Source organism: Theobroma umbraticum, unplaced genomic scaffold, assembly GCF_002168275.2.
Source record: "Theobroma umbraticum cultivar Fairchild unplaced genomic scaffold, ASM216827v3 scaffold_204.0, whole genome shotgun sequence".
NCBI classification, from domain to species: Eukaryota; Viridiplantae; Streptophyta; class Magnoliopsida; order Malvales; family Malvaceae; genus Theobroma; species Theobroma umbraticum.
In genome coordinates, this window is record NW_018397267.1 from 830843 (window position 1) to 852674 (window position 21832).

Genomic DNA, 21832 nt, shown 5'->3' on the forward strand with positions numbered 1-21832 from the left:
GATTTAGGCAACTGTAAGGAAACACAAAGCAACGAGTGTATATATACATATATACTTTCTGAAAGAAGGAACTTGTAAATAGAAAGGAAAAAGTTCCCTACCATAGCCATTTTTATATTATTGGCTTCTCATCAGGTTTGTTAATTGATGTAAATTGTTGCAGTTAAAGCGCGCAAAGTGAGTGAAACAGTTTCCTATTTTGAGCATAAAATAAGAGCAACAGGGAAAACAAACTTGGCCAGTACCGGAGCATATTCCATGGCAGAATCAGGAAAGCCAGAAAAACATGTTATTTGGCTTTGTGGCTTACAGAAAACATCCTCATGGGAAAGGTGAAGGATATAATTAATCTTAAACACAAACACGCTTGCAGCGGAGTGAATGGAGGGTTGCCTGTGGGATTTCTTTGTTCACTTTAGCTTTGTTAGGTGTATCATCAGTGCAGCACTACAAGCACGAAAAAGTGGGTTATACATTTTTATAATGACAATTGCTTTAATCGGGTAAGAAAACTAAACCCATTATAGCTTGAAGGAGTCACGTCTTTATGCTTAGAGATTCATCAGTGGTTTAGTTTATCTGCCAATCTTTTGATTTCATAGGTATGAATGCAATATGCTGATACAAAACTGTGATGCCACTGTGCCTTTCTCATGGAATGAAGGAGAGAGAAGTCTTGAAGATAAATGTGTAATATATTGATTTTATTGAGTGAGGCAGCAAAATGATGCCAACAAAAATTACTACTACTATCATGGATCTCATATCACCATGGCAGAGAACTTGTAATGCAGCCCTCCCACCATTTTCAAAGAATGTGGTTGAGGCAGTTTTGTCTTCAATGTTCTTTCTTACTGCAGTTGGGGGGTTGGCATCCTCTGATGAAGTAGAGGGGTCCCCGGCAGGAAGGTGCCTCTCTTCGATTACTATAGTATGTTTCTACTATATATTACACATTCTTTACACCCATGAAATATGAGTGCAATATGAGTGTGGGAAAGGGAAAAAAATGAAGGGAAACAAAAAGCATCCCTATGCCTGCTCCCTTTGTATATATCTTTCCTCAGTTAGAAAGAACTGCTCGTTGTTTGCACAAAGTTTGTGCTCCATAAAGCATTCTTGTCCTCACCACAACGTTCATGAACTTCCATGATCCTCTCTACAGACCTGCAAATCCCGCTGCACCTCCAGTCAAAAGAAGCGACACAGATGTTACCAGCTTGAGCTTTCCATTCACAATCTGCAAGAAAAAAGGTTAGGTCAGTTCTACAATATTACATGAACAAGAAAACACAGCTAAATCCAAACACAAACAACATTACACACACACAGCTGCTGTTATCCCAATACCAAAAACTGTCCTCTGATAAATTCACAACTCAAACTTGTTGATCAGGGATTCATTAAACAATATTAACAATAATTCTCGACCCTGGAGACTGGAATAGTGATGTCATAGATCAGATTTACATGTTCAGTCATCGAACTTCTCATTATGACATCTATTTGCCCAAAACTACATTCTGCCTAAACTAGAACACGTATCCAAGAAAAGCAAAGCCCCCATACCCTTCCTTTTTGCAGAGAAAGGGAAAATATTTTGAGACATAGTATTGTAAGAGTTACCTGGTGGAGTACCACAGCAGAGTCTCCTATCATCAACATGCTCCACATCTAAACCGATAAACCAAGATCCCAATGAAACATCTTCATTAGCATATTTATGCAGTACATTCCTGAAAATAAAGCATAATTATTACCACTAGGGGCAATAACAAACTTTTGACATAAACTTTTGGATTGAACATGTGCAAGTCCATGATTCTAGAGCTTGACACATGCAACTGCCTCTTTGTTCTAGCAGCTAGTTCAGTAACTGGATAGACAGGCTTCCTGTTAGTTTAAGTGCACACATCAACTCATCAATGGGAACAGGCTTGAAATTAAACCATTGGGAAAAGACAAGTAGAAACTCACTGATTTATTGATATGTAAGTGGCCAAATCTTTTGATATAGCATACAGTTGCCCTGTAGCATGTCGAAAATATTTGTTTCCCACTTCACCAAATTTCCAGTACTCAGGTTCATGGTATTTCACTCCCCTATTAAATAAAGAGGATATATAAGAACAACCAAATATTACCAATATCTTAATATCAGCTAATTTAGAAACCAAAGAAATTCTGCTTACTTTCGAGCAAGAACAGGACCAGACTTCATGCAGCCGATATAAACTCGAGGTTTATTACTATGTCCAGCTAAAGTTGAACCAAGTGTTGCTGCAATGTATTAAAGCATATATAATCAATAAGACAGGAGTGAAATTATTTTATTCAAGAAAGTAACTATGTGATTTATTGTATATCTAGTAACACTGATTGGAAAACGATGTTGATCAACTAAATTCAGTCACTGAATTACTACACAATTGTCAATGCATTTTCCTTGTGGCACCAACCAACAGTACTGCTTACTGGAACTTTGCAATTTGATAACATTAGTCATTATTTCAGTTCCAGGGAGTTAGGGTAAACTTGCCAGTTGCCTCAAGTTTATCTCATGGTCATCTTTGGAACCACATTTCCTTATTTCAACTTCGGTTTCTAAGCATTTCAATGTTAACATGTTTCACTTTTAGTTTTCTCATGAACAGATACAAGTAAAAGGCTCTTAGTTTTTTTTATTGTACATATTTCTTGAGTATCTACAGTCCTTTTCCTTCATTAAGCATTAATTTTGGAGAACATATAAAACTATGATCATGATCATATTCCTTCAAAAAGTCTATAGGTACTCAGCATAGAACTTGGATAGTAACTTTATCTCATTCTAAATAAGAAATTAAGGCATACTAACAAAGGAATTACATTATCTACTAAGATTTGTACACATGCAAAATGAGAGAACAAAGTTTTGTTTTACCTAGATTTACATGAACATCATCATCAACTTTGACATAAAATTCCGCATCCCACAAGGAAACAGCAGTGGCAAAATAAGCTTTTGTCTTGGCTGACAACTCCAGGTAGCCCTCAATGTGTTGCTGTTTTTATTATGAAAAAACAGAAATAAGGGCCTGTTACATATTTTTCTATGGTCTATTCACATTTACAAAAACATCAAGACTACAGGATACAAGTAAGTACTAATAACAACAGAAAGAACAGAATAGAAGTATTACCAATCTCAAAAAGTCTCCGTGCACCTTTTCCTCGGCTTCAATGGCTTTATCAAGAATACCACCTGATGTTGAACTGGAGAAAAGGCCAATCAATTAATTCAGTGTTCTATTCCCTAGTTTACAACACGTGATTTCTTTGTTAAAGAATCATTGAAATGAGCAGTTTTTGTGGAGATAAAACAGACTCAAATTAATTGGCAATGTTAGGCAAAAAAACTTTCATATGCAATAGCTGGAGAAAGCAAACAGACAATGTATTTAGAAAGATCAGATAATTTTGGGCAGAAAAGGTGGAAATTACCTGTGACCTATAACAAAGCGAATAATGATGCCTTTCTCTTCCTCCAATTTTTTTCGCTTCTCAGCTGGGACATTTATAACAAGAATCCATTTAACATACATCAAGAGGAAGATCAATGGAAACAAAAATAAAGAATTATAAAGATAAAGACTTCTATGAAAACAGTTAATGCACCTTGAGGCATCCAAGTCACACGCACTGAATCTCTCCGCTTACGGCTACTAAAAGCTGTATTGATCCCTATGACCATAAAATATTTTCTTTTTAAAGTTGATTTAACATTCTTCAAGTCTTCTGATATCATAGGGTCTTTCATAATTGTCTCACGCTCTGCCCTAGCAGCCACTATTTTCATCTCCAAATCTGAAATGGATCTATCCAGAGTCCTGCATTTGACGTACAGCAATAAGCTACACATTTAAGGCCACATGAGGGTACATACCCCTAATCCAGATTTAACAACCATCAGCTTGCTTACTGAATAGAATGTTGGGACCCTGAAATGCCTCCAGAGCTATTGGCTTCATTGTTTAAGGACTTCTAAGTTCGACAAAAGAATGAATAGTACAAACAATCAGTTAGCAGGAAATAAATCCAGATAGCAAATTTAGCACTAAACTGAAGAGAATAGTTAAGACAAGGCCACCACAAGCCATTAGAGTAAAAATTGCTAGTCTGCTAAAACGAACACCAAGCCTTTGTTTCTTTCATGCCAACAAGTATCCTCTCAGAGCTCAAGCATGTTGATAAGTAAGACCGGAACAAATGTGTGACAAAAAACACTCACAATTTTTTGATCACAGTTCAGAGATTGTTCAACCCCGATTATAGATGTCCTCGGAATGCCTTTGGCATCAGGCAGCATCCACATCCTGATTCAGTATTTCATAATTAAAATTGATCTCCATATGCTATAAGTAAGCCATGGAAAAATTAAACTTGAAAAAACTGTAATCTTTAGATGTCTGAGTTTTCCGAAACATTAACAAAAGAAGATTAATAGAAACAATAAAAAATAGCCTACCATATGGTAACAGATTCTTTTTAATAGAGGTATAAATATCATCTAACATCTCTATCAATCTAGATAACTTTGTTTAGGCAAAGATTTTGACTTTTTCATTTTATCAAAACAACAAGACAGGTAAAATCTAAAAGTTTGTTCCCCACTTCCCCTGCGACAATCTCCTACATGTAAATACTGATCTTTAGACCATTACGACTTTCCTCTAGCACTACTCAAAGCTCTACAGGCAATTTAAAGGATAAGTCACAGCTACCAACTTCAGCACTGAACTACAGCTTTCCCCTTTCCAAAAGGGTGGTTGAGATAAAATTACAGTATAAAGAGAAAAAGTTGCAAAGGAATTAAAATAGCCCAAATGCAGTACTACCCTGCCCGGATTAAGAACAACTGAGAGAAACCTGCACATAGTTTAAATCCAATAAAGCCACGATTCCTGGAAGTTATGCAATTCAAATAATTAGCTTAACAGTAGTTGCTCCGGAATTATTTATTGTAAAAAATAAAACAAAGTCTAAACGATCTTAGTTTTGGATAATCCAACATTCACACACCATGATTACCAAAATTTACAAGCATGTTCATCAAAGTACCTCCTTAAACTTCTTTCACGAGATCTTACCAAATTCTCAAAATTCACTGATACCAAATTGACCAAAATGCATTAATTAATCAGGCAAAGCAACTAAAAACGGAAAACAGAGTCCCAGACTACCAAAATACCTATTGGTGAAGAACATCCCTGCACAGAAGCTAGCAAAACAAAGCAAGAGAGCCAAGTTCCTTGATAAAACATGCTTAGCAGCAAGCTCTCCCCTACTCTTCACAGACATTGTGGTCCTAACAAAGTCACTGTTTTCTCCCTCAAAGAATACAAAGTTTTATACAAAGATGGAAATTTGGAAGGAAAGGGCAAAACACCCAGAAACAGATTTAGAAAGGACAAGACTTCAACAGTTTAAAGGCGTAGTTTTTGATGACACACTCTGTTCCTTTCTCTCTCTCCCCCACCTCAAAGAGAAGAGAGAGAGAGAGAGAGAGATGTACAATGGGAAAACAGACACTCTAACCTGCCCTCTTAATACTTCCAAATTACAAAACCGTCCACTTCAACAAACGGCCATCGCTGTAAATGTCTTTTTTATTTTTTTATGTTTCTACTGACTCCTTAGTAGTCTTACAGTTTCTTTTCACTTTGAGCTGTAACAGGTTGTTTTGTCTTGGCTTTGCTCTTTGTTTTATGGTTTTTGGTGGCACACTCATTCAATATGCGTTTGACCAAAATATTTACCTTGGGGCCAAGGCCCTCAAGGCCTCAACAACCCATGAGCTGAATTTGGACTTGCTGTCGGTCGGGGGTTTCTCATTAGTACTTTCTTGCGTTTGTAGTGATGAAACTTGAGAGGCTCTCATTTAGTTTGATATTTAACTTGTGAATTTAAATCTGATTTAATCACATAGTATCATATGTTTTCGTTTTTCCTACTGTTTCGAGAAAGGATTACGCTGTTAATTTCATTCGATAAAATTATTATTTAAAGATATGTTATTATTTTTATTAAAAAAATTAACCATATAATCCTTTGCAAACAGAATTTATTACTGCAACATGTGTGTGAAGTTTATCGTTTTTTTTTTAAGAAGTGACAGCTAGCTAATATGCTCATCCATGGAAGAAGACCAGGATATAAATAGTCATGTAACTCATAATAATACCCAGAAGAGTTATTAGTTCTATAATAAAACGTACGATATTAAAATATTCAGTTATCAACTAAAGAAAAAATGGCGGTGAAATGAGTTGGGAGGGGGTTGAGTGAGAGTTGCTGCAAGGTATGGAAATGGAAAAAGGCTCTGCTCCTAACCGAGTTGTAATAATATGCTTTAATTAGATTAGGTTACGCAGTCAATGTAATGTTAAACCTGGAGGTTCTTTTCCTTGTATGTAAAAAGTTTAGGTGACAGGGGCAAGTGTCCAGCAATCCTAGTTTCCTCCATTGCTGTGTAGAATATAGAAAAGAAAGATGGGTATATGGCCTGCCATTAAATGGAGGATTCACCCTTTTACTTAATATTACTATTAATAACCCAATGCCCTCAGTTAATGAGTCTGTGAAGAAGGAGAAATTGATTCCTGATACGCACTTATATCACAGTCAAATCATCATAAAAGAAGCAATATCTTCTGGTTTTCCATCAATGGATTAATTTGAAAGTTAAAAAAGGTGGGAGTAGTTATGATAGTGGCAGCCAGCCATGGCGTCTTTCTAAGTGATTAAATCTCCATTTGACAAAAATGGTTTTGTCATGATGAATTAACAACAAATGGATGGCGTCACAGTAAAGGATGACAGGACAACATCAGAAACAAATGAGAGCAAACTGAAACGAATGCAACAAGTTCAAAGGAATAAATCAAATATGCATCGCAAGTTAGAACCAGATTATTGTTTTTTTCTGTCCATTTGAATGGGAGAACCACTTATGGCTTATGACACCCTTTGTGGGGATGATGGCAAGCAGAGAAAAGAGTTGGGAGTGGTCCTCTGAACAATTGAGATAAAGGGCTGGTAAGAAAGTACCACGTAGTGAAACTAGTGGGAGAATTTTTGAGGGTAGAAAAGAAACTCATTGGATTCCTGTCGGCAAAAGGGTAGAAGCCAAAAGACCAAGTTGTGGAGATGCAAGAGTACGATCTTTGAATCAAAATGTGGGTTTTGTTCTAGATAGAGATACTAGATGATCGAGAATCTGTCCAACCAGGAGCAGCAAGACGATTCTCTTCTCCAACCTTTTTGTATAGTGGTGGCCCCTCTCTTGATTCTGATGGAAGTGGAACCGTGTGCTGCCGATGCATCTCAATGACCTTATGCCATTGCATCACTTTTAGATTTTTCTTTCCATCTTTTTCTGAAGGAAACATAAACTCTGGGGTTGAAGCAAGAAGAACAAGGGAGTGAGTGAAGAGTTAATGATGAATAACATAAAGAAAGAATTGAGAATTACAGTAAGTGGCAATGCTCGGGATTCATTTGAGATTAAACCACCATTGCTTTTTCCCTGCTTTTTATCTTTTGCAGCAAAGCACTGCCAAAGACAGGGAAAATTCATACACATTATGCTGTAAAAACCTTGAAGATAAATCATGACGCAGTACAGCAGCAGTTAAAGACTGGTGAGAAAGGAAAGTATAGCCTCAAGCACCCAACGTGTGGTGGGTAATAGAGAAACAGTTCAGGAAAGGAAAAGTAACAGGTTCATGAAAGGGAGAGAATTATTGACTCAATTACTACTTGAATCATAGAGAATAAGAACAACTGTAATGATTTAAAATTTGATGATAAATGAAAGAGCAGCCAAAAGAAGAGTTAGAAATGATGATTAACTAATTCTCTTTGCTGTTAAAGGAGGACTCCAACTATACCCAAAACACATCCTACTCCACTACCAGACAAAATCTCAGAGGCTGCCAAACTGTTTTTTTCCTTTTTCCTTCACTTCTTTGGAACAAAAAGGCAGCTCCGACTTGTTTTACGACTCTGTTTTCTAGTTCCAAGTTCATGACATGCTACAACATAACATGAGCAAAAGTTCATAAAAGCAGAAAGGTAACATATGGGACCCAAAGAACAAATGAAGATGAACATGATGATGATCATGGTGGTTGCTGCTGCTGCTGATGATGACTGGTGATGGCATAATATGATGGGGTTGTGTAATATGCAATGAAGATGATGATTTGGATGTTGAACTGATGATGGTACAGTCCCATTACTCGAGGAAACCTGTTTTTGTCAAAACTGCATTCCTCACTTTGCTGAGATCTCTACCTTTAAGCGTCCTTCCCATCCCTTCACAAACGGAGGAAGAAGAAATTTGACTCCTTGCAAGCTTTCTAGCTAGCCATTCATGTGGAGGGACCAAATCATCATCTTCATAATCCTCCCCACAACCACCATAATCTCCATCACCATAAACCATGCCACCCCCATTATCAACCCATGACCCGTTTCTTGATGATTCCATATTTGCATGCTTGCCATATATCTCGGACCAATCAGGGATGTTCACTGGAGCTGATGATTGCTGAGCCACCTTGTTTTCATGGCTTGCTGAGTTGCCAACTCTTCGGATCATTCTTGGTGCGCTTGGAAGGCGCCATGCAGAGGAAGAACTTGAGGACTCCCTAGGTTTCCTTGGTGTGGAACTCGAATCTTCCTTCTCCTTCACACAAGACCAGACTTCTTCTTCATCAAAATCTTCATCTCTCATTGATCTCCGACTGCAACCACCAGTGTTATTGCTCATGATACTATGCCAATCTGCCATGACTTTGCTCTAGCAAAAGAAAAAAAAAAGGAAAAAGATTCAACCTTTCTTTGACTGTGAAAGTCAATACCTTTGGAGAAAGGTAGAGACTTTGAGCATAAACCAGAATGGTTCCTTTCAGTATAAATACAAGAGAAAAACAAATGCTTATTTTTATTATATTTAGTTCATGATGTTTTGTGTTGTTTTTAATTAGATAAATCTGAGCTCATTTCTTGGGAACAAAAAAGGAGAAAGATGTAAGAGAACAATATCAGGAATCTACCTTGCCTTTGTTTCAATACCCTCCAAAAGAACCAAAGCGTTTTTCAAAGATATCACAAATGGGTACTTTGCTTAACCCCAAACGCCAACCAGGACAATAGAAGAGAAGCAAAACACCCCTTTCTCCCCTCTGTGTCTGAATAGCTCCAAAGAAGATCACAGATTTCAAGACCCCCTCAAAATAGTACCCTGCAACAGCAGAGGAAAAAGACAACAAAAACAGATGTTAATTAATGGGGATCACTTCTTATTTTCCCCCAACTCTTTATTCCTACTTCGAAAATTTAGAACCAAAAAAATTGCTAAAATGATGAAAAAAAAAAATACCACTCCCTACTTCTACTGTCTTTAGTTGCCACCATTCTTTAACTTACCTCCAAATGGTTTCTGCAAAGGTGGGTTTGGCTTTGGCAGTTGGCACCCACAGAAACGTGGTAAAGAGGAGGGTATTGAGGCATTGAGCAAATCCAGGAACCAAGTCCTATCAGAGCATATTTACCTCCTACGGAAACTTAGTCAGTTTTGAGAGTCGAGAGATTTCTTCATCTGGGGTTTATTGCTTTTATACACACTGTGTGTTGCATTGAAGAGTCTACAGGAGTAAACCCTTTTTTTTTTTAACCAACTTTCAAATATAAAAAATGACTATATCTTTGCCATCACTGAAAAGACTGGCCTCTGATTGGGAAAGGTGGAAGAGAAGGATTGGACTGACCAACTTCACTGATTTCCGTAACCTTATCCCCAACTCACAGCAGCAACTCAGCTCATTCGGCGTTAGCAGAGGAAGATAAAAATAGAAGGCAATGTGAAAGTGTGAACGTATGGAAATGTGAGGCAGAGAACTTTTTCAAGGCGTTGCCTAGGAGAGGGTGCTTAAAGCAGTAAAAGCTTTGGTTGGACGATGGTGCATGGATAACTGTGGTGTGGGGTGACTTTGCTTTGGTGATCTTTTAGTATGTCATGGATGAATGACATACCATGATCATAAATTTAACTGTGACTGAAACTTTTCCAACGCTATCTATCCATCATGATTACGTTCATTCTTCAATGCTTCCTGGGTCTTTGGGATTTCAGCAAATGGTAAATGGAGAGTGAGAGGTTGGGGTGGTGAAAGGCGGTGAAGGGTCTTCTCAAATTGAAATCATGAAAGCTCTGTTGGATAATGACCAAAGAGTAAAGAGATGGGGGTCAACTCTTTCTTATTCCAGTTCTTTTTTATTTCTCTGCATGATTTGATCATCACTTGAACAAGTGGGAGTATGTATCTGATCATTAAATCGACATAGAAAATCCTTATCAACAGTAAAGCCAAAGTCAATCCCTCCCATGAAGTTGGCGTCAAATAAGATAATTAAAGAGGTCTGGCGAGTGATAAAAAGGATGGCAGGAAGAAAGATTTTCAGCAATAAAAATCACTTGGAAAAGTTGAACAATGTTCTTCCAAGCCATGTTTAGAACCAACAGAGGAAGTAGAAAATACTGACATGCAGCAAAAACGGGCGCAGTGTGGCTGCTGGGATTCAAGCCCAGGTCTCCACGCCCACAACGTGGAATTCTTACCACTAAACTACAGCCACAGTTTCACTTTTTGTTTGTTTTATCTATTTTCCGACAATTTAGAATTTTTATCATGTGATCATGTCCACTAATCAAATCAATTTCACGTAATTCCTAAGAAGAAATTTGGATGAACAAGGATCAAGTTAGGAAAAGCTAAGCTTTCTAATCATTGTACAAAAGAACCCCATTGCTAGCAGTTAAAAAAAAAAGGCCAAATTTGATATAAAGATTGATAAGATGAGCACCCTGCAAATTGCAAAGCACTTCTTTCAGTACATCATCCTGCTTTTCCCTTTTAAAGGAGATTAGTGCAAATTCTCCAATAAAATTCCTACTCCTTGTCCACCACCATCTTTCAGAGGTCAGTCATAAAAACCATCATTTTCTATTTAGGTGTTGGTCCTTTCCATGCCTCCCAAAGCTGAGGCAACTTTGGTGGTCAGCATGGGAAGATGCAAACATCCCAATTAGGAACCCTTTTTGGCATCTGCATTTGCATCATCAAGATGATACAGTTTGATGTCAAGCAAATTAAGATGATACAGTTTCCAGAAAATGTAATTTGCAATAAGCTCTTTAAGTGTATGAAATGATATCAGTTGACCCAATTTCTTCCCTTTTCTTCTTTTCTGATTTGCAGAAAAAGCTCGTATTCAGCTAATTATTTGCATCAACTTATCGTGATGTACGTTGGAAGCGACAGAAAAGAAGATTAGAGCAGCTCTTAAACTCGCACGCAATGAACCCTGCGATTTTATTTAGTTACCGTCTGATTCCATAATTGAACTGCTAACATCAGCTCAAACTCCAGCTGACAATGGTTTTATATTTCTGTCTTACCATCTTCCAAGGCTTAATACAACCATCTCTGTGCTTTCTACATTTCACATTATTTTTCTTTTATTTCATAGACATGAATCAAAAACAGTCAAAGAATTTGTTCCTCTTGAGAATGGTACACCTTTTTTTTTTTCGTTTTTGAAGATAGCCTATTGCTTTGTGCTACACAAAAATGGATGAAAGATTTTCAGATCTAAAACCAAGGCAGAGAAATGAGCTTTTGAAAGGGAAAAACCACTAGGATTGGGTATCACTAAACTCTACAAGCTATGGGATGGAACTGATTTGCATCTTTGCTTAACTGGCTTCTTTTCGTTTAGTTTTTCCTTGCTGCATGGTAAAGCTCCATGTAATCAAGCGCAGGCCGGTTCCAAGACCAGTCTTGCTCCATCACCCTCTTGCACAACGAGTAAAACCATTCCCGACCATTGTACCAAGCAGAGATTGCCCTGAAACATCGATGAGTGAATAAATACAACTCTAATCAACATATTCGAAAGATAGGACAGAGCAAGAACAGTAGGAATTGAGTGCAAATGCAGCAAATGATATGTCCTCCTATGTGTGTTTCCTAATATGTGAAGCTGAATAAGGAAACTAGGAAACTAACTAATAATAGAGGTACCAATGCATTTACTACCTTCAGGGCTGAGAAATAAACTCACCTATTGAGGGCATAATCAACTGCACCACCATCAGCTCCATCGAAATTAAATCCGTTGGGTTCAAGACCTTGTGAGTCTGCTCTATCTTTGTCATGGTCAACATCAAATACAGTGTCATAAAGTCCTTAAAGAAAAAGTAATCGAAACACAGTGTCAGCACACTTTGAGAGGGTCTAAGAACCGAAGCTCAATAAAATTCATATAAAATAGCATCTCCATTTAAGAAAAACAATAAATTCAATGACCATCAGATGCAATTTGTAAACATAAGAGAAATCTAGATGTCATTCGTAATGCCTGTACCATTCCATGCATCGCATCGAGCGATCATTTACATATCAACCCATCTCAGTAATCAAGACACAGAAGAATATTGTTCAGAGGTATCAAAACTACAGACTTAAGGTAAGTATGCACCTCCTGTTTTACGAACAACAGGTATGGAACCATATCTCATTGCTGTCATTTGCGTCAGTCCACAAGGCTCAAATATTGAGGGGACTAGAATGAAATCAGCACCAGCATATATCTGTAAAATATATAAATCAAAATAAGAAAGTTCGGATGAGAACTGCTATGATCATATTGCAGAAGCAAAATGTAAGTATGCGCCTCGAAGAATAATACTAGACAAAATAAACTTTGAGAGTGCACACCAAGTGAGAAAGAGGCTCATCATAGGTCAAACAAAGACGAGCACGATCCGCATGAGATGAATGCAGCTGATTGGCCAAATTCACAAAATCATTTTGGATGCGAGGATCGGGAGCTGAGCCAAGCAATACAACCTGCCACAAAAACTCCATTTTTAAGATGCATTAAGTAGAAATACACAATCAAGGACGTCCACAAGAGACACTAAACTTCCTTGTTTATACATTCATTCCAAACTTATCAGGTAACATGATTTGTTAACTGTGATATGCACTAGAAAGAGAATGATCAAGTTAAAGTCCTGTAGTATTGTAAGATTGCCAGGATTCTTGGTGAATATCACATCTAAGTCACTACTGAGAAGCCTATATTGATGTAGACCTCATAGTGTGTGATTATTTATGAGCTCATACAGATGATGGTGAAATGGGGAGGGGGAGGGGGGGAGAGAGGAAATTAACCTGTCCGTTGTGTTCTAAGGTGCGCCAAATGGCATGCTTGATTAGATGGATTCCTTTCTGGTGAGTTAACCGAGTAATAATTCCAACCAAAGGAAGATCAGCTTTTTTCAAACCAAGCCTTTGCTGCAAGGCTTCCTTGGCAGCTCCTTTGCCTTCAACAACATTTTCCGAAGTGTAAGATACCTGAAACAATAAGCATCAGACATCAAGAACAACTTCACTAGCAAAAATAGGACAAAAAGGAAATGCACTAGAGGCCTATTTACACTCGTCCTTTTAGAGAGTATTAATTGCTAAAGTTGATTTAGAATATTGCATCCAGAAAATTGTGACCCATTTAAGTCCCAATCATGGAGGTAACAGTAGTTATTGCATGTTATATGATCAAGGGAGCAGATCAGCACATTCAACAAAAAACATTTTTAAACAGCAACTTCAAGCTTTAAAGCTGTTAAAGGAATGAAGAGGGAAAGAAGAGAGGTAGAAATTTCGCAATAGAAAATAGAAGGAAGAGGAAGGTCTCCTGTATTTAAATATTAATCTAGGAAAAAATTCAACAGATGCATAACAGTTGCTTCTTTTTTTTCATTTAAGGGTTGAGGACAAGCTCATAGATACAACATTTACTAAATAAAGGTATATCTACTTACAGGAATGAACTTATCATTATAGGGATCCCAAATATCTAAGTCAATTCCATTTAAGATTCCATGAAACTTGTAGAGATGAGGAGCGACTGCAGGATTTCCAGCAACCTCCTTTGAGTACGTGTGCGATACCTGCATAATATGAATAAGCAGTAACTCAGACACCATCACAGTAACTATGAAGTATAAAAGACCACTAAATATCTTGCATTACTTACCATAGCACGACATTAAGATTAATTAAAATAGAATATTCTAATTTCACAGGATTGAATGCATCAGAGACGGTTACAGATGTATCACTTGCTCAGTATATTCTGAGTCTAGTAAATTATACTCAAGCATCTAAACAGTTATGTTTACATAAAGAATTTCAAATTCAAAGAGGATAGTAAATCCTATGATCTTTTTTTCCAGAGATTAAATTTCTGAACCACCTAGGAGTTAATTATATCTCTTTAAATGCAAATGGAAAAAGCCGAATCCTAATGGTACGGAGGTACCCCAAGGATATGGTCCTAAATTGAGCACAATATATCTCTTTGAAATATTTCCATTGCATAAAGAGAAAGTATTGTCACCAAAAGAACCAAAATATTATAAAAAAAATGCGTAGCTGAATCATAAATGCACTATATTTAAGTACATATACATGTATAGAGCTGGAAAACATAGATATTTAGGAAGTAAAACTTATTAGCAGAGATTATGAAAAGAGAAAATCCTTAGCAGTTTGACTAAACAAATATTAGAAAATACCACAAGAAAAGCAACACACTGCTTTTGAAGTTCAAAAATTGAAACAGAGACTCTATATTAAGTAAACTACATTAACTACAAAGGAAATTTTAGCTACATACAGTTGTAGCCTTGTCTGTGTATGCCATAGCTTTCGCAATGAAGTGTGCTCCAAATTCGAGGTTATGTATGGTGAAGACAACCTGAGCTTTTCCAAGACCATAATGCATGTAATGGTCCTTAAACAGCCATGCAACGGGGGCACTCGACCAATCGTGGCAATGGATGATATCCTGCCAAGGGTTAAGTACACTTAAAACGGTTATCTTGGGCCACATATGCAAGTAAATCTTTGAAGAGAGTGGTGCACCCATAATATTCTTCTATAAAGGAATTGTAAGGACTTTAGTGCTGAACAGCAAAACAGTGCATTTTGCAATTGCTAGAAAAAATAATGCCACCAAGCATGTAAGTTATTTGCTTGATATACTGCCAAGCATGTGCACTTAAAAATTTAAGCTAGAACAATAAGTTGAATCATAAACTTACAGGGTGAAATCCACCTTGGTGTAGAAACTCAAGAGCGGCATGACAAAAGAAACCAAACCTCTCTGCATCATTTCTGGAACCATATACACAACCTGTCGAAAAGAATCTGCAAGAAACAATACACCAAAGGATTCTCATAATTATAATTTGTTTAACTGAGGGAAACATTTTTGTTGCTTAAAGGTGCATCAGGAGTATGAAATTACCCATTTGTTGGCTCCAGAAAATAAACTGAAAGGCCTTCCACTTTACCAAACCAAACTTTAATTTCAGTGCCACCCCAAGAATAGCTTCTTTGGTAATGAAGGTCCTTCACCTATCGTAAAACATCCATTTGACAAATTTGAAATTATTAAACCTACAAGTTTGATAAAAATGGAAAGAGAAATGATTGTTTTTTTCATTTTTGAGTAGTAAGATACAAATGAATGACAGTGAATAGCAGAATTATGTGATAATAAACATTTTTCAAGTAGCATCCACAAAATTATTCATCAGGAATAGCCCAAATAAGGACAAGGGCAGGTAAGCCATGTGTGAAACTTTAGTTTTCAAGAAAACCCAACAAGAAAGGTTTATGCGACATTTTGCATTAAAATCTTATTAAAAGAAACATGCACTTCTGCCACCTCATCCAAGATAAGCTAACACCACATGCAAGCTTACAACAGCATGCCGAGCAAGCAAGAATTAAAACCAGTAAAGTCCATAATTTAAGGACATGGAGACTATATCTCTAGTGAAAACAATCAAGATGATAAATCTGGCTAAAGTGACAGCAATGAGGCTTACATGGCTAAAGTTCAAGCAGTCATACTTCGGAAGAATGATGTCCACGTTGTGGCTTAAATCTTGGACAGCACGAGAGAGACTAGTAACAACATCACCAAGGCCTCCAACCTGCAAAGTTATAAAAAGGAAGCAACTAAGAAGAAGACAGAAAACAAGAAAATCTTTTGGGTGTTTACTACATATATAACCAAAAACTGGAGAGTAATACTCTACAAAACTCAGTCATGTGAAACACTCTAAAAAAATTCAGTTATATGACTTATATCAGGCCAAGAGACCAAATGTCTGTGCTGCCCAATTCAGTGTGAGGTTAAGCATCCTCTTTCCTCAACTCTCTAATTTCCAAAACACTTTTCATAAGGCAAAGACATGTCCATCTGGCCCTTTTCTGGCTTAAAGAATTTTCTCTTCATTAAAAGAAAGAATTTGACCGGGCTCATAAGCATATAAAAACTAGAAAAACCTTGATATAAATCAGTGCAATGAAAAGGTTTTTAAAGTGTCAACTCTCTTATTGTCCAAAAGTTACCTTTGCAATGGGGGCCATCTCAACAGCAATATGCACAATGTGCATTGGTGGCTCATTCACAATTCCTCCAAAAACAGGTATGTGGTAATCCATACCACCTTTGTTGTCAAAAATTCCACCATCTTCCCTCTCAGAGAATACAAAGTCCATCATGTATGCATCTAACGGAACCTTGACTGCAATGACACATAACGTTAGTAAGTCTGTGATTCCAAAAGTAGAAAAAATAAAAGACCTCTAAAGTGCAGGCACACCAATAATGCAACAGTAATACAAAGATATAATACAGTAAAAGCCAAAAATAAAAAAGAATGCCACATGTCACTTAATGAGACAATATAAAGCAACAATTGATCAGTAATATATGACTAAAACATAGGCATATAAGTTATTAGCAAGGAGATATCTGGATCTGTAATTCGCATTTCTACTCTTGGACTTAAAGTGCTCTCAGGGGGAGGGGGGCCAGCAGGCGGAAGATGATTGAATGGTGAATGCAAACAGCAGATCCAAGAAGCAGTACAGTCTTTTATTCACTAAAGTGGACCAGAAAAGGATACTGATAGATGAAATGTCAAAACCAGAAAACATACACAAACCGTGTGGTTTAACTCTTGTGACAAAGACGAGGTGCAGTGAAGGAGATAAGGAAAAGCTTTAGTCTCCATGTTAAGTAGAAAAAGCTATATCTGAAAATGCAAACAGATCCCATATAACTCAAAATGCCCAGAAGGTTGAGTGAATTTACCAGTGGCTTTCACATGAGAACCATTAGCCACAGGCAACATTCTCTGAGGTGGTAATGGACCCATTCGGTGAGTCCAACGATTAAATGAACATCTGAACCATACTTCAGGTTTTCCATTAAGAACTGTATTAGCAGGATTGTAAAAAACTGTCACAATGCTTCCTGCGTGAACATCAAGAGGCTCAGTATAAACTATATGCTTTTGAGAAAGCAGAAATCTCTTCAAAGTTCTTTCCTTCATTTCAGCTTTCATACGTGCCCCTTTTTCAGCCTATGAAAAGAGAAGAATAAGAAAAAGAAATCGGTAAATACAACTGAGATGAATGAACAAAAAACTTTTTTATCTTTTATTTCTACTGGAAGTCTGGAACACAAGAAAATAATATCAGTCATGAAAATTAAATATTTAATGGATTCAAAGGAAGAAGGTAAGAATGATATTTGAATCTTTACTGTGTCCTATTATGCAGAAATTGACTGTAATCATTCAGAATATAATTTCATGGAAACTGACCTTGGCACGTATGGCCTCCTCTCTTAGTTTCCTCTCCTCTTGAAGCTTCCTAAACATCTGGTGTTCTTCCTCAACCCAGTACAGCTCTTCAGGAATGCTTTTTGGGACAATAGCATGGAAATCTTCATAATTATTGTTATCATACATAATGGCACTCTTAGGTGGTCCATCAGCAAAGACCCAATCCAGCACAACGGCTCGATCAGGTATAACAACTGTAGAAAAATTCCATCACAATCATATGACACACCACAGAAATGGCCCTCTAATTGCAAAGCATTATTTCAATCAACCACGCAGCAAGTCCAATTAGATGACTCAGAAATTAACTGCATTTCAAAAGGAATAAAATGGTTCTCTACCCAGCCAAATCAAGGACATTAAAAAAACCCAAGTCAGAAGCAGCATGTATTATTAATTCCTGTATGTAATTCAATACAAACAAAAGTTTCCATGTAATCAAGCAAGCATTTTTACGGCCATAACAATCAGTTTACTCACCAAAGATTAAATATCAAAGATCTCGTATATTAAGAAACATTTCATAGCATTTTGATAAGTATCCGGAAAGTGGATCCAGAATGAAGTACAGCAAATATGGGGATCAAATTTTGGCAGATTAAAAAGTTTAGACCCACAGGATATCACCTTTAATATCATCCACATACCTTCGGCATACCACCAGTCACCACCCTCTCTTTCCGATCTGACAAGCTTTTCAATAATTGTTAATCCATCATTCCAATTATTATGCCCCCCATGAATCCAAAGCTCATTTGCATGAGCAAGAGGGCCTGAACTTTTGTTATAATGTAACTTGACCTTGCCCTCCCCCTTGAATTCTTTAGGCTCTATGAACCAAATGTTATCAACTGAGCTTGCAGCCTTTTTCATTAATTGTTGAAATAATTCTCGCCTCCTTTCAGTCTCCACCCTTGCTTGTGCTCTGTCTGCCTCACTGGCTGCCTTCTCTGCTTCTATTCTTTTCTTCTCTTCTTCTTGCCTTTCCTTCTCAGCCCGCTCTTTTGCAAGTTTCTCTAATTCCCTTCGCTTCTCCTCAAGCAAGAAATCTTCAAATGAAAGCACATCCATTCCACCCTCCACAGGTATGCAGAAATCTTTTTTATCATTATTGTCATAAAAATTCAGCCCATTAAAGAACACAAAATCCATCTTGTAAGCTTCCTTGGGAACATGAATTTGACAAGACCACCAATCCCCATTGAGATGGGTCTTTTTCAACCTTACAGTGAAAGATCTCCATCGCCAGTCATTGAAGGCTCCCATGATCAGAATATCTGACTCGTTAATCAAAGTGGAGAAACTCCTATTGAAGAACACTTCTATGTCTTCATCAGGTTTTATACTCTGAGGATAGACAAAAACTTTGTTCCCCCTCGAGAAGGTTTCCTCAGCAAGCCCCTCAATTTCCTGTTTTCGTAAATTTGCTTCCATCTCCAACTTCAGTTTTAGAGTATCTTCAATTGTTTTTTCATCAGACTCAACACTTTCATCCTTGATAGTAACAGTTTCATCAGTTTTTGTACCATCCAAATGCTTTCCTTCAGAGGATACATATCTTGCAGTACTCACAGTATCACTTTTCAAAGTCATTTCTTTCTTCTGTAACTCTGCAACATCTTCAAGAATCTTACCTATACTTCTTCCATTTTCCACATTCTGGTTGCTTTTGCCAACAGATAACTCTTTGCCCATTGATGGTGTATCCTCTTTTGGCTCTTCCGTTTCAGCTTCATCTATCCTATTCTTCTGATAAAGCTCAATGGTCGATTCTTCCTCAAAAGCAATGTTTGATTCAATTTCTGTCTTGTCAAGCACTGTAGACTCACTCGATGTGGGAATGCTTGAATCCTCTTTCTCACCATTATTCTTTAGATCCCTCTTCTGGGTGCTCGTTCCCACTTGTGTTTTCGGGGTGAAACCCTTTGGAGCCGGACCTTTAGAACTTGGAGTAGACGATCTTCTTTGTCTCCTCTTTGAAAAATCTACAGAAAGTTCCATATTTTTTTAAAACACATCAAAGATTGGTTATCAAAAACGTTAGAAACCATAGCACATCAGTAGAAACTCACCAGCTGCACTAGAAGTAACTCTATGTGAAAGCCTGCTGGCCGGGCATTCGCTACGCCATGGAGTAAACTGAAACCAATACATCAAAATTAGAACAACCATATATGAGGTAAAAGCGATCCCAAAACAATTCCACTTGAAATTATGTACTCAGAGTAATCCGACAAACAGACATAATACTGCCAGAGCAAGTCTTACTATGAAGGAGAAATGAGATTTTCACGGAAAATTCTAAAATGAAAATAAAATACTCAGCTGAAAACAATGGAAAGACATGATTTTTATATGAAACAAAAAATGAAAAAAGAACATGCCATTGATAACCCGACGAACTGAACACAGAAGCAAATGACAAATAATGAGTAATACTTATCATTTCAATTAAGAAAAGAAAACCCACGAATCTTTCAATCAAGATAAACTTAAAAACCAAAATTTTTTGCTCAAAATCAAACAAGAACAAGAACAAGAACAAGAACAAGAACAAGAATACTGAATACCCAACAGCCAAAAAGAAAAAAAAAAAAGGTGAGTTTACCAGTGTGGTTCTCGCAAAAGGGAAGGAACCCAGGAAAGGTTTGATCTTGAAGCGGCCATTTGTGTGGTTAAACACAGCTTTGTAACTCAATGGTCTTTGTACTTGCAAAGACACTTCCATGTCTGTGTTGTCAGAATAGCAGAGAGAATGTTTGTAGTTTAAGCTTTGCTGCACTGAAATCTATAGTTATTGATTCATTCTGGAACTTGATGCTCCCTCTAGGACTGTGAACATCATGAATTTAATATTCCAAAAAAATATATAAAAATCCAAACTTTTAAATTATACATAAACATGCAGAGGAGATGGAAGTGACTCCTGGCTGACAACAGCAAAATCAAAAGAGCCGTAGAATCTCAGCCATAGAGGACTACAATTTTAGGATGTTCTGCAATCTAAAATATCAAAAATGTTTAACAGCGTGATAACTGTTGGTCTAGGATTGTTGGTTGATCCTACGGTGGAATATGAGTTGAAAATGGGTGTTTTGAAATGCTTGCCTGCAGAGTAGAGCAGCCCTTGATGTAGTAGTATATTGGTGAAGATTTTTCTGATTTTGGAAGTAATAAATAGGCTTTTTAGAGGCTGTCAGCCCGTGAAGGGGTGAGATGAAGGAAGAAGGGCCGTAGAATGGAATCAACTTACAATTGACACATCAAATTGGAAGATGCCATGTGGGGACATCTTTGGGGCATAGTTTATTAGCATTAAGTCCACTATTATTGTTGTTTAGTTTGTCATCTTTTGCTATGTTCTTCACTTCAGACCTGAAGGAATTACAGATGAGGTTATAGCAAAAAAATCTCCGTATGAAACTTGAAGATATACGATGAGTGAAAAGAACCCAAAATATGGTTCATTTCTGTGGATGAATAGATTAAAAGGTTATAGATTTCAATTATTGGTTTTCCATAGGTTAACTTTTTTTCTTGGTAGGGGGAAAAAGGCTTAATCATGAGGGCTTTTGATTTGTTACCGTAATATATGGAAAGAATCTCCATTGTCATGCACAAACAACAATTCAATCAATGTGAAATTGAGATCCTTTCTGAATTTTTATACCAATGGGTCTGAATTTATTCATAAAATCATACTTCATATGCTAATAAAGGTAAAGCAGCTCTCTCTCTCTCTCTTGGTGAGAAGATAGAAATCTACTTGACACCAGATTATTATCACTTTTCTCCAAAAGTTGTTGAAACTTTTTGGCTGTTTAGAATTGTACATATCCTTGGAGTTTAAGTCAAGGCTGTTAAGATAATTTTGCAAACTAGTAAGATTTTCCAATATATTAATCCAGGAATTAAGCCTCCATATCTGGTCAGCTATTTATTTCATTCCATTTTGCTTATATAGGATAAACTATTATTATGTTGGTAGATTACAGCAACAAGTTATGA

At 37.0% G+C, this 21832-nt stretch overlaps 3 protein-coding genes across 6 annotated transcripts; all 3 read right to left on the reverse strand.

Annotated features, from left to right (window-relative positions):
• Nucleotides 1-676: 676 nt before the first annotated feature.
• On the reverse strand, nucleotides 677-5553 carry LOC110423852 (Galactosyltransferase family protein). 2 transcript variants are annotated; one of them, XM_021438253.2, is made up of 11 exons: nucleotides 5231-5553; nucleotides 4271-4355; nucleotides 3962-4023; nucleotides 3658-3869; nucleotides 3484-3547; nucleotides 3183-3255; nucleotides 2924-3044; nucleotides 2193-2280; nucleotides 1978-2103; nucleotides 1627-1736; nucleotides 677-1240 (listed from the first exon to the last, which is right to left on the reverse strand). In XM_021438253.2, the coding sequence occupies exons 1-11, from the start codon at nucleotides 5338-5340 to the stop codon at nucleotides 1068-1070; spliced, it is 1224 nt and encodes a 407-aa protein (XP_021293928.1). In that variant the 5' UTR covers nucleotides 5341-5553; the 3' UTR covers nucleotides 677-1067. The 2 variants fall into 2 exon arrangements, with proteins under 2 accessions (XP_021293928.1, XP_021293929.1); XM_021438254.2 differs by lacking the exon at nucleotides 5231-5553 and adding an exon at nucleotides 4878-5168.
• A 1638-nt stretch (nucleotides 5554-7191) lies between these two features.
• Nucleotides 7192-9937, reverse strand: LOC110424569 (protein S40-6-like). 3 transcript variants are annotated; one of them, XM_021439163.1, is made up of 4 exons: nucleotides 9475-9937; nucleotides 9102-9289; nucleotides 8338-8845; nucleotides 7192-7435 (listed from the first exon to the last, which is right to left on the reverse strand). In XM_021439163.1, exons 3-4 carry the CDS (start codon nucleotides 8834-8836, stop codon nucleotides 7230-7232), a joined length of 705 nt encoding a protein of 234 aa, XP_021294838.1. In that variant the 5' UTR covers nucleotides 8837-8845; nucleotides 9102-9289; nucleotides 9475-9937; the 3' UTR covers nucleotides 7192-7229. The 3 variants fall into 3 exon arrangements, with proteins under 3 accessions (XP_021294838.1, XP_089640927.1, XP_021294839.1); XM_021439164.1 differs by lacking the exon at nucleotides 7192-7435 and having other exon boundaries at nucleotides 7783-8845; XM_089784801.1 differs by lacking the exons at nucleotides 9102-9289; nucleotides 9475-9937 and having other exon boundaries at nucleotides 8338-8984.
• Nucleotides 9938-11447: 1510 nt separating this feature from the next.
• SS3 (starch synthase 3) lies at nucleotides 11448-20978 on the reverse strand. The gene is made up of 16 exons (XM_021438607.2): nucleotides 20433-20978; nucleotides 19897-19963; nucleotides 18472-19809; nucleotides 17804-18018; nucleotides 17290-17560; nucleotides 16542-16717; nucleotides 16013-16120; nucleotides 15427-15536; nucleotides 15221-15326; nucleotides 14794-14964; nucleotides 13937-14065; nucleotides 13287-13469; nucleotides 12828-12959; nucleotides 12589-12700; nucleotides 12172-12295; nucleotides 11448-11955 (listed from the first exon to the last, which is right to left on the reverse strand). The coding sequence occupies exons 1-16, from the start codon at nucleotides 20550-20552 to the stop codon at nucleotides 11823-11825; spliced, it is 3495 nt and encodes a 1164-aa protein (XP_021294282.1). The 5' UTR covers nucleotides 20553-20978; the 3' UTR covers nucleotides 11448-11822.
• Between the last annotated feature and the right edge of the window lie 854 nt (nucleotides 20979-21832).

Excerpts from the sequence above, each read along its gene's own strand:
- LOC110423852 (XM_021438253.2), bottom strand. The coding sequence starts at position 5,340 with ATGTCTGTGAAGAGTAGGGGAGAGCTTGCTGCTAAGCATGTTTTATCA. Across the intron at positions 2,104-2,192 it reads GGTCCTGTTCTTGCTCGAAA|GGGAGTGAAATACCATGAAC; the intron begins GTAAGCAGAATT and ends TTTATTTAATAG. Across the intron at positions 1,241-1,626 it reads CTGCTGTGGTACTCCACCAG|ATTGTGAATGGAAAGCTCAA; the intron begins GTAACTCTTACA and ends TTTTTCTTGCAG.
- LOC110424569 (XM_021439163.1), bottom strand. The coding sequence starts at position 8,836 with ATGGCAGATTGGCATAGTATCATGAGCAATAACACTGGTGGTTGCAGT. Across the intron at positions 7,436-8,337 it reads GATGGGAAGGACGCTTAAAG|AGTTTATGTTTCCTTCAGAA; the intron begins GTAGAGATCTCA and ends CTTCAACCCCAG.
- SS3 (XM_021438607.2), bottom strand. The coding sequence starts at position 20,552 with ATGGAAGTGTCTTTGCAAGTACAAAGACCATTGAGTTACAAAGCTGTG. Across the intron at positions 19,810-19,896 it reads AGTTACTTCTAGTGCAGCTG|ATTTTTCAAAGAGGAGACAA; the intron begins GTGAGTTTCTAC and ends AACTTTCTGTAG. Across the intron at positions 11,956-12,171 it reads GTTGATTATGCCCTCAATAG|GGCAATCTCTGCTTGGTACA; the intron begins GTGAGTTTATTT and ends TCGATGTTTCAG.